Source organism: Mus caroli, unplaced genomic scaffold (genome assembly GCF_978045245.1).
Source record: "Mus caroli unplaced genomic scaffold, Mus_caroli_1 scaffold_2, whole genome shotgun sequence".
NCBI classification, from domain to species: domain Eukaryota; kingdom Metazoa; phylum Chordata; class Mammalia; order Rodentia; family Muridae; genus Mus; species Mus caroli.
Genome location: NW_028227257.1, coordinates 149,901,845 through 149,913,277, shown reverse-complemented (window position 1 = coordinate 149,913,277; position 11,433 = coordinate 149,901,845). Strand labels below are relative to the sequence as shown.

At 45.5% G+C, this 11,433-nt stretch overlaps 1 protein-coding gene across 1 annotated transcript in view; it reads right to left on the bottom strand.

Annotated features, from left to right (window-relative positions):
* Positions 1 to 8,297: 8,297 nt before the first annotated feature.
* The window catches only part of Fnbp1 (formin binding protein 1), a 118,651-nt gene continuing 115,515 nt past the window's right edge, over positions 8,298 to 11,433 (bottom strand). Inside the window, exon 16 of the mRNA XM_085835037.1 lies at positions 8,298 to 10,932. Within this exon, the coding sequence (XP_085691163.1) occupies positions 10,925 to 10,932 (8 nt within the window). The 3' untranslated portion in view covers positions 8,298 to 10,924. The remainder of the gene's footprint in view (positions 10,933 to 11,433) is intronic.

Below are 11,433 nucleotides of genomic sequence, written 5' to 3'. Positions count from 1 at the left end.
GTCTGGGAAGGATGGTGCCTCTCTGTAGAAGCAGGTGACCATCCATCACTGCAGAGCAGGTGGCTGGCCCTTGGGGACCCATGCAGTTCCTAATTGTCTACGGTTCTGTCCACAAAGTTGCATGGACTGCAAGCGCGTACTTTCTGTCCATGTCCTGCTTTAGATCCAAGGCAAAGACAACCATCCTGAGTCTACCTAATTCTGAGCCAGAAATCAGTCGAATTTTAGCATCAGGCTTCCTCTCTCTCCAGGACCTGGAGAATGGAGCAGGGAGAATTGGTATAGATGCACCAGTACCAACCTGCAGGGAGCCTGAAAATAGAGCAGCTAACCTTGCGGTCCTCACATGGAGAGGTTGTGTGTGTGTGTGTGTGTGTTTGTGTGTGTGTGAGGCCACACAGACTGTTTGGTGCTGTCCCTTTCTGGAGCACTGTCCAGCAGGACACTGCAGGATTGGAAATATCCTTCCTGCCTGCCTGGTTCTAAGGACAAAGGCAGTTTGTCCCTAGTTGATATCACTAAAAACCAACTGGACAGAGACGGGTGTGTTCCAGACGGAGTGTAATGGGTACCTTATGTAACACGGAGGGGCTACTGGGTGCTGGTTGGTTGCCTCCCCGTGTTTGGACACCAGAGGGAAGGACTGCAGGGACGAGGGAAGTGAGGATTCCTTTTGAGTGATGGGCAGAGTCAGAAGACATCTATCCCTCCAAGCTTAGTCTACCTTTTAATTTTTTGCTGAAACAGGGTTCTGCTATGTAGCCCAGGCTGGCCTGGAACTCCTGAAAGCCCGGGTTACAGCTGCCACATTCACTGCCCAGCCACCACCTACTTTCTCAGAACACAGTGCTCACGTTTGATAGCAGCAATTTGAGAGTCCTTTCTTTTGATTCTCTGATTTGGGAGCCACAAAGACTCTGCTGCCTCCATCCCCTGAGCCATTCTACTGTCCAGCAGCAGCAGTTAAGAGTGTGACTTGGCGAGCCGGGCGTGGTGGCGCACGCCTTTAATCCCAGCACTCGGGAGGCAGAGGCAGGCGGATTTCTGAGTTCGAGGCCAGCTTGGTCTACAAAGTGAGTGCCAGGACAGCCAGGGCTACACAGAGAAACCCTGTCTCGAAAAACAAACAAACAAACAAACAAACAAACAAACAAACAAAAAAAAAGAGTGTGACTTGGGGGCTGGTGAGATGGCTCAGTGGGTAAGAGCACCCGACTGCTCTTCCGAAGGTCCAGAGTTCAAATCCCAGCAACCACATGGTGGCTCACAACCATCCGCAACGAGATCTGGTGCCCTCTTCTGGAATGTCTGAAGACAGCTACAGTGTACTTATAATAATAATAAATAAATAAATCTTTAAAAAAAAAAAGAGTGTGACTTGGGGGGGCTGGTGAGATGGCTCAGTGGGTAAGAGCACCCGACTGCTCTTCCGAAGGTCCAGAGTTCAAGTCCCAGCAACCACATGGTGGCTCACAACCATTTGTAATGAGATCTGACTCCCTCTTCTGGTGTGTCTGAAGACAGCTACATATAATAAATAAATAAATCTTAAAAAAAAAAAAGAGTGTGACTTGGGGTCTCACAAAGCTGATATTGGAGGGGATGAGGGGAGATGAGGGATTTCCCAGCCCCTTAGGCTTCCTCCATAGTCACTTAGGGATGCTACTTCAGTTCTGCTTTCTTCCACTAGGGGGCGACATTCCCTCACCAAGGCGCCTGGGGCCTGGGTGTGGCCAGGGCAAGGGGGCCCGCTGAGGGTGCCTGGGCCAGCTGGTATTTCCAGAATATTTGGAGCTGGTATTTGGAGAAATCCAGCCGAAGAGCATGTGGCTGTTCTGATCTTGTGAACTAAGAACGTCTCTGCAAACCCAGTACCAGGATAGCAATTACAGCCCAGTCCCTGGTTTGGAGCCATGTCACCTGCTTTGTTAGAGTGTCAGAGCCAAGGAGACACCTGGTTCAGATCTAAAGTCCTTTCTGAAGTGTGGTCTCTCTTCTCCCAGCCTGGAATTTGCCTGCTCTAGGGCGGAGCTACCGGCTCATTCGTCCTGCCACGCCCACTGCTGGAACCTGACTCTGCTGCCTGGAGTCACACACGTGTTTGTCCTGCTACTGGACCCTGAGTTACTTGGCGGGAAATTGGGTTCCCTCCTCCTTCCTTTATAAACTGAGTGTCTGGAAATATTAAATTGAGTCTTGATCAGAATCTGTTTGTCTTGACTCCATTGTTTCTTCCGCCCTATCTAGTTACCTCTCTTTGCAGGGAACTGCCATTCTCAGTGAACCGTTCGTGTTGTGGACCGCGGGCGGGCCGCAACAGTTGGCGCCAGAACTGGGACCTGAAGAATGGCAGAGAGATGCTAAGAGAAACGATTGCTGTGTGGAGCTCCACAAGAAAGGAAAAAATCTTCGTATCGGAGGAGGAGCATCGGAGCAACGGACAGGTACACATGCTAGCGCTAGCCCAAAAAAATTTCAGTTTTGAAAGTGTTGCGGGGATGCAGTAGGATACAAAGCAAGTTTGAAGCAGTGCTAACCCAACACTGGTTCTGCTTGGGTTCAGCAGTTCGTAAATCAGAACTAGATACAGAGACAGGCGGTGTGCCGCAGTTTTTTTTAGAAAAAACTGCTTAGGTAGAGGAAAGAAGGGTTCAAAATCATGATTAGGCCGTTGAGTTTAGTTTTCAGGAGTTGCTTAAGGATAAAGAAAATTCATACCGGAAAAGGTATGGGCTAAGCTGAGACAGCGTTAAGCCCAAGCGCTGGTTCACTTAGGTTCAGCAGTGAAGCTTAAGAGGAGCTAGGCACAGGCGGTAGGCCGTGGCTAGAAAAAAGCTACATTGTTAGGTGTGAGAAAGGAAAGGGTTTATTAAAAAGAAATTAATACAGGCAGATTGCCCCAGTTATAAAAACTGCATCATGAGGGAGGAAATTGTCCCAAATAGCAGGAGTACTCTGCCCCATTTTGTGTCTTGTTTATGTCTGGTGCACCAATCTGTTCTCGTGTTCAATTCATGTATGTTCGTGTCCAGTCTGTATGAATAAATGTTCTATGTTTTATGTTGGATAATAAAAATGGTATAAAAAACTTTATCTGCAAGGCCGAGAGCTGCCACGTGTTTCAGCCAAAAACCAGACACGTGGCAAAAAGGCCCCTGATTGGAAAAAATGTTCGTTTTAAGAAAAAGCAGCGAGTACACAGCCTTTTAGTTTCGAATCTGATAAATGGTTCATGATTAATGTGTTTGACAATGGTAAAGTGCTTTTTTATTCTATGATTGTAGCTACAAAGATTAATATTCTCTGATTGGTCTAAAATTAACTGCTTCATTTGGTTCTTTATTAAAAATGTGCTCTGCATGTTTTCGCATTCAGCTCATAAGTTGTTGGTTAAAATTAATAATTGTTACATTGCTACAGATGGTTAATGTTAAATTTGATAACTCAAGTTTAGAGTCCTTCCGACACGTGGCCTAAGGCAGCCCTAGAGGCTGAGTCTCTTAAGATATTTCTAGTTTAGATAATGATTAATGTGGTTCCTATCCTAAATAGTAAAATTTAAGATAAGATATAAAGCAATGCCTCTTTATTAAAGCGTTAAAGCTTGCTTTAATAGGTATTCATAGGTATTAATTGATATCCAAACTTCGTAATATGATAGTAATGCTTCTAATATTGATTTTAACAGTAATAAATTGTTTTAAACATAGGTTTTGCTTTCCCAAAGTTGTAGGTATTATCCTAACCTTGCACAAAAACTTAAAAATTATGGTTAAAACTGCCATTGTTCCATTGACTGCAGCTTGCAGTTTGATTGCAAATTTAAGATTGATGCTCAGATTACAAAGTATTTTACCTTTGAGTCAATACAGGGCTCTGGGCAGTCCCAGAGCGGCTTGTGGCCTTTTCTTTTGTTTTACAAACAATACCTAAAAAAGTTTTTCCCTGTGTTCAAGAAAATTTCTTTTTAACAGTGTTACAGATCTATTCAGATGTTTAAAATAATGCTTAAATTCAAAGATTTTTGCTTCTAGTAAACTGGTAATCACTAGAAAATTTTGCCTCTATGTATGGCTAATATAGCTTTACATTATGTAAGAAAAATGTTTATTGTTTCTGCTTCTTTACAAGAAGCCAAAAGTTTTAATCTTTCAGTATATATTGTTTCCTAAGTGGAAAATATTTTATTAACTAATGCTTCTCAAGGAAAGTTTACCTTAAATCCTTGCTCTCACCCAAAAGATTCAGAGACAGTATCCTTTTGTTATTTGGTGTTTTGGTTTGCTGCAAGGAGTTTTGCAAGAAATAAAGAAAGCTTTTATAATTGTTGTTAATTGGTAATTAAAAATTAGTTGTGCCCAAGACAATTCTTTGGCCAGAAAAAACATTATTGTAAAGTCATTTTTCTCATCCTCCCAGCCGATCGTTAGCCCACGTGGGCCCAACTAGCTGCTGTAGAGCGGAGTTTTAAAACACACAGTTGCCCCTATTCCAGCACAAATAATCTGGTTGTGTGCTGTAGATGGTGTTTTAAAATGCTGAACAATCAAACCTTAATTTATATATTGATAGTCAATGCTATATCTCTGAGCTCATAATTACTTAAAATTGTTCGTCCCTCAGATACTATTAATTCTCAAATTTACAATTGCTTATACATATTTTTAGTTAATAAATAAATAAATTATGCACGTGTGACTCTTAATAACTTTTCTAGCTTTCTAGTTACAACCGTTCCTTAAGAAAAATAATTAAAAGTGCAATTAGTCACTGCCCCTTTACAGCCAAATATTTAAAATGTTTTGTCCAAAAAGTTATTAATTCAAAAGGTTAGATATTGTAAAATTTTAAACTTTAACCTCTTAAAAGACAAAAAAGAGAAATTGTATCCCCATATATACTGTTTAGTGCATTTCCATGCACACTATTTAAAACATACCTTTATTTTCAAAATTTGAAATTAATATGTCAAATTTAATAAATGCCTTTTAGTATCTTAAAAAGATCTACTTATTGGCTTATAAATTGATCCTAAAACAGCTACCTTATTAAGAAAAAGGGAAAAACAGGTTCTCTCCACAGAACTCTACAGAAGCATATTGGTAATTCGTGTGCTGAGCTAACAGGTAAGTTAACTCAGTGTCCTAATTAAAAGGACTAAAAGATTAAATTCATGTTTTAGATCCATCCTTGCTTGTCATTTTTCCAGTTTGGACTAGCTTCTAGCCTTTTAACTTTATGGCAATAGTACATCAGAGACTGTATATTCAGACTTAGTAAAATTAGTCATTTAATAGAGTCATAATGATTTTTCACTCTTCTTCAGTGTGACCAGCCATTCTAACTCAATCTTAGACTGGTCTAATATTCAGTTCAATTATTAGAGATTCCTATATTCTAAATTACCTAGTAAAGTTAATTCAGAGCATATCCCCCAAGGTCACCAAAGGCTCACCTTGCCTTTACCTCTAAAGACTAAAATTCCTCTTGACCTGGGAGTGAAAGCTCTCAAAAAACACTGTTTCCTCTGAGCCAATTCCCCTACAAAAGGCCGAAGACAAACTTTAGCTTTACAATTTGCATCCAAATAAAGTACCTTGACTTCTCCAAACAGAAAATTTACATTACTACACTCTAATTGTTTAGTATTCTTCCTTCTCTCGAGCAGGTAAATCTACATTCTCCGCCCCTAAGAGCAAACAGGTGGTTCTGCTAATCTCAGCATGTGGCCTTTCAGTGTAAGATAAGACTTAGATTTACCAGGAGAGCTAGGGAAGTAGAAATTTCATATATATTTACAAAGATTAGTTCTTATTTTGATAGATATAGGCTTAGTCCCTTAACTGGCCTCTGGCTTTTCACCCTTGCTGTTACTGCAAGGTGTCCTTAGTTCCTCAAGCTACTGGGAATAACAGAGATAAAGAAAAAAGACTTTTAGCTCCTATTTTAACCAAAATTAATGGTGTTAATACTGACATAATTCTTGTCTAGGCCTTACTAAATCTGAGGTTAACAAGTCTCACATAGAGGCCTCGCAATAACTCAAAATTGCGATACTGATTCATAATCATATAAATACGGTATGGGTACCGCTTGGCGCAGGAGATCACTGCAGAGGAAAGGTCCAATTTGACCGTTTCTGAGTTCCCTGTGAGACACACCTGATTTAAAAAAAGGTTGGTATCTGACTCCAGATAAAAACCAAAATACTTACGGCTCTGCCTCCCCTCCCCAAAAGATACCAAGAGCCACAGATGTGAGTTGTTACGATACTCACGGGAGAAATCAGGTTAATGTCCACCCAAGTCAAGGTTAAGGCCCACTCATCTACGAATGAGAAAATCTTTTGATCACCTCTGTTAAACATTGCCTATTTAAACTTAATTAACAGGGGGGAGAGAGATTGGAGACCTTGCTGTCGTAAGAGCAGGCCCTTCACTGCCTCCCACCCAAAAAAATAAAAAAGCCAATTGGCCTTGTACTAGGAGCCAGCCAGTCTTAATCGCTTCTCACTGTTTCCCCTGCCTGTCACCCAAAATTGTGGATAATTATCAGTTCAGTGTTATTCTAAAATTGTTTAGCTAAACTCAGCCAGGGTTCCAACGCCCTACTTAAAAGGCAAACAGGTAGCTACCTATTCAGCACTAATTAGCATTATAAAGTCAGAGCCTACAGCCTTAGCCAGATACAGTTTACCATTAGAATAGTTAAGAAATCCCACGGAAATAGGTTTTTTCTTTAGCCCTAGGAACTTAGGCAGAACTATTAAACATAGATAATCTTTCTGCCACAGGCCACCCCTTTTTTATTTTTATTTTTGTTATCTAATGGGGGGAAATGTGGTCTCCCTTCCCCCAGCCTGGAATCTGCCTGCTCTAGGGCGGAGCTACCGGCTCATTCGTCCTGCCACGCCCACTGCTGGAACCTGACTCTGCTGCCTGGAGTCACACACGTGTTTGTCCTGCTACTGGACCCTGAGTTACTTGGCGGGAAATTGGGTTCCCTCCTCCTTCCTTTATAAACTGAGTGTCTGGAAATATTAAATTGAGTCTTGATCAGAATCTGTTTGTCTTGACTCCATTGTTTCTTCCGCCCTATCTAGTTACCTCTCTTTGCAGGGAACTGCCATTCTCAGTGAACCGTTCGTGTTGTGGACCGCGGGCGGGCCGCAACACTGAAGGAACAACCAAGTCTTCAAAGGACATTCTGGAAATGGCTTTCCAAAATTAATCTTTTGCTAGCAACAGTCACCTGCTACCCTCCAGCACACTGTCCCTATGATGAATGGTAATTTACTAGCCCAGACCAGCCTTGAACTGGCCCTGGCCCTCCTGTGTCTACCTCCTGAGTATTACAGGCTTTCAAAGCCAGCTGTGGGACCTTGCTCTCCAACAGGCAAACCAGTGGTTATCAGGCATGTGCCACCCACCCGCTTTAAGACAGGGTCTGACTATGTAGTCCTAGCTGGCCTGGAACTCACAGAGATCCTCCTGTCTCTGCCTTCTGAGTGCTGAAATTGAGGGTGTGTGCCAACACTCCAGGCCTGCAATGTGGTCCTTTAGAGTCAAAGGGTGCTGACCTGGCTTACAGATCTAGCCTAGTCATCGGGAAGAGGAGCATAAGTGGACCGTGACCATGTCCTCCCTGCTTAAACTCCCTCACACACATCGGCATCCCTGAGGGCAGAGGCCAACCAGCTGGAGGAGGAGGGGCATAAAAGGGAGTGCTCACTTTCCAAGGAGTCACCCCCATCAGAACTACTTCCCCCACATGCCTGCCATTCCTGGACACCATGTGTCACTGTGATACGACGTGGAAGTGACATTTATAGATAAGGAGGTTCCTAGCCTTTCCCTGGGACCAATGACTCCTCTTGAGTTTACATAGTGATAGAGAAGACCAGAGGCCAGCCATCAGCCTTGGGAGCTTCCGTGACTAGAATCCTTCCCTCCCCGAGTGTGTGTGTGTGTGCGCACGCGCGCGTGCACTTTTTTATGGGTGTGTTTCATCAACTTACACATATAGCAGGCCAGATCACTATCATTGGGTATTACCCTCTGTCACTTTCTTAAGTTGTTTGAGGCAGGTCACACTGTGTAACCTTGGGTGTCCTGACTGTCCTTGAACTCACAGAACTCCACCTGCTTCTGCCTCCTGGGAGCTGGGCTTTCCTTACTTTTGTGCCCCCCACTCCCTAGTGTTGAGGGTTCAGGCAGGCGCCTGCTGGGCTCAGCTTTTTACCCACTAAGCCATCTCCCCAGGCCCAGCGTCATTTCTTCATACAACAGAGAACCAGGTACACTAGAAGTTATACTTTATTTAACATTGAAAGGACTAACATTTAATTACACGGGTAAGAGTGCTCTCTACTGAAAGCACTTTGTTTGGTTTTAATTCCGCCTCCAGAGTCACAGGCAAGACCAAGACCTGACAGCTCTGAGGGCCTTCCCAACAGTGCCCTACCCTCAAGGCTTAGAATTAGCACACACACGCGCGCACACACAAACACACACACACACAAACTTGCACACGCATGATTTAAAAGGTGCTTGATGTCAGGTTAAAAGAGAAGTTGGGGCCAGTATTAGAGACATTTTGGATGTTATACATACAGACACAAAATCAAAAGGAATCACAAAATGGCAATTTCTGGGAAAAATACTGGCAGGAACGGAACTTTTTTTTTTTTTTAAACTTCATGTGGACATTCTACGTTCACTACAGATGCCACCAGAAGGCATTAGTGGCCTCCCTGTGTGTTGTTTGGGCTGGGGCCCTGGATAAGCATGCTCAGCCTAGAGGGAGGGGCCATTGCAGCTTCACGTCCTGCATAGAAAAAAAAAAGCGGTAAATGTCACGTTCCTTTATTTCCTTCTCTAAGTCATTTGCAGGGCAGGTTCTTTTACAGTGAGTCATTCTTGTCTCAGCACACTAGCAGCTAGGGGTGACAGGCAGTGGGGTCCTGGGGACAGGGAGTGTAGAGCTTCTGGGGAAATCCTGCATTCCCTTCCCCCCACAGCCAGTACAGTTCCACAGGATGTCCACGGCAGACCGTCTTTCTCAGAGAACGGCCTGAAGACGCTCAGCCACCATCCTTTCTGGATGTAAGGTAGTACAGGAAGTTAAAAAAAGAAGTGAAGGGACACAGGGACAGGCGCAGGCTTTAACGGTCATCTGAAGATTGGCAGCCTCTCCATTTTACCTTTGTGGCAAGTCTTTCCTTGTCCTTCATGCCTTAATGAGATCTGTGAACAGACCCATAAAAACCACTCTGGAGGGGACTGTGGTCAGCCCAACTTAGTGAAAATCAGAGGTTCTGGAGTTAGATGCCTGGTAACCTGCTGGAGCAAAACTGCCTGGGCCACAGGTCAGACTGACTGTGTCAGTGCTGAGACCCTGACAATCTTCACTCTTAGGTACCAGGCTTCCATACTGTCCCCTAGGTCTTCCTCATGTGAGTCCTGAACAGCCTCACAGGGGCCCCAGAGGGCAGAGGGCAGTGTGCCGGGCTTGGCCTTACCTGGGAGGAGGCCAGGCCAAGAAAGCCTGAAGCTAATCCTTGCTTGCTCTTGAAACCCAAAGCCAGGCCACCTTGTCAGCTGCTCCCCCACCTTGGTACCCTCCCCTCTGTTCTGAGGTGGTACCTCACAAAATGTCTGTAATACCGGCCCCAATGCATGGATGTCAGCACTTCCACAAACCGTAGACAAAGCACAGGCCCAACCCTGAGGACCTGCCCTCTCTGCCCCTGTCTCTGGTTTTGTAAGACTCCCCTGTCTTTTATCCTCTGACTTGATGCTAAGCTACCAACTGCCCAGAGGAAGACGCCAACCTCCTCAATCTTATACTTGTGGGGCACCCTTCACAGGGGCTTGTGGCCAAGCCTTGAGTACTTCTGTACTGGGAAAGGAGAGAGAGAGTGGCTCAAAGGTGTGAAGGACCACCTCCGTACTCCCCCCAACAAGCTCCACCACTCTAGGAGGGCAACAGCTTCAAAAGCAAGCTCCATCCATTCTCTGGGGCTTCTGGAGAACAGGATCCGATGAAGAAGCAGTGGCCAGAGCCATTGGAGGGACCACAAGAGGCACAAGGTCTTTGGTGGGAACAGAGGAGAGTCCTCAAATGCTACTTATAGGACTCCGCAGGCCCGCCTTACAGTAACTAGTGTGGCTGTGAGGCCCTCCATCACAAGGTACCACAAACAGGTAGACACAGACAAGACAGCGGGGCTGGCCCACAAGCTGGATTTGGGACTCCAATATGGATTAGGGCCATGTAGATGGTTTAGAACCAGAGTGGGGGTAATGGGGGCTGGGTGCCCCAGTCCTACTCTAGATCCCCTGGAATGGAGTGTGGAAGGTAACAGTGCTAGATGACAGGGAAGGCCTGAGGCAGCAGCCTCTGGACATGAAGGACACATCTGACGATGAGTCCCAAGAGATGCATGGATGACAGCTGGGTGCTCAGTCCACCTGATGCACAACTGGCCCTCCTTGTCAGGATTCTGTTAGTCACCAGGAAACCAGGGGTGACAGTTGACAAAGGCACAGTGTGAGATGTGCAAGGAGTGGCCAGGCGATGAACAGGTGGACTGGGAGCCCGGAAGGGGCAGGGACACAGGGCACATGTCCAGCTGTCTTGGTGGCCTGGGTGGGAAGGGAGCAGAGTAAAGTGGACAGCCCCCGTGGGGGGCTGCAGGAGAGAAACACCCGTGCTATACACAGGCAGAGGGGCTGGTGGAGCCACAGGAACATGCTGTGAAGGAGAAGGGGAGGCAGGATATGGGGACCCAGCCTGCAGGTGGGCTGGAGGCTGCCCAGCCAGCCTGAGTGGTGCTGGAGGCCTGTGGAGACAAGCGGGCTGGACGATGATGGCTCCCTCCCCGGGAGGTTCTCAGGGGACTCTGGCCACATGCACCATGCCTTTAGGAACCTGCGGCACAAAAAGAAAGAAGAGAAAACCCTGAGTTAGGAAAAGCGGCAGGTGAGAGAGAGGCAGGTAGTTTGCCGCTGGCAAACTGCTTGCCTTGTGGAGAAGGGAGGGGCTTAAGTAACTGGTTACCACAGTGGCTCTGCCATGGGGAGCTTTCGAGGCTAAATCTTCTGTTTGGAGACAGGCTCTCAGGTAGTCTAGGGTGACCTCAAATTCTCTATATAGCTGAAGATGAACTTAACCCAGGATCCGCCTGTCTTTGCCTCCCATCCTCTGGCACAACAGGCCTGGCCTTTTAGTTCCCATGTTTAGCTGGCCCCATTTCTGGACCAAAAAAGATTAATAAGTTTTCCCACTTGCTCATCTTCTTCACAAACTGAATCTTTTTTTTTTTTTTTTGGTTCAGGATGGTGTGAGGAAGTTAAAGGGCAAATTCTCTCTCCCGTTGTGACCACAGGTCTCTGTAGTAAGGTGAACCTTTAGTGAGAGGGGAACCTAAGG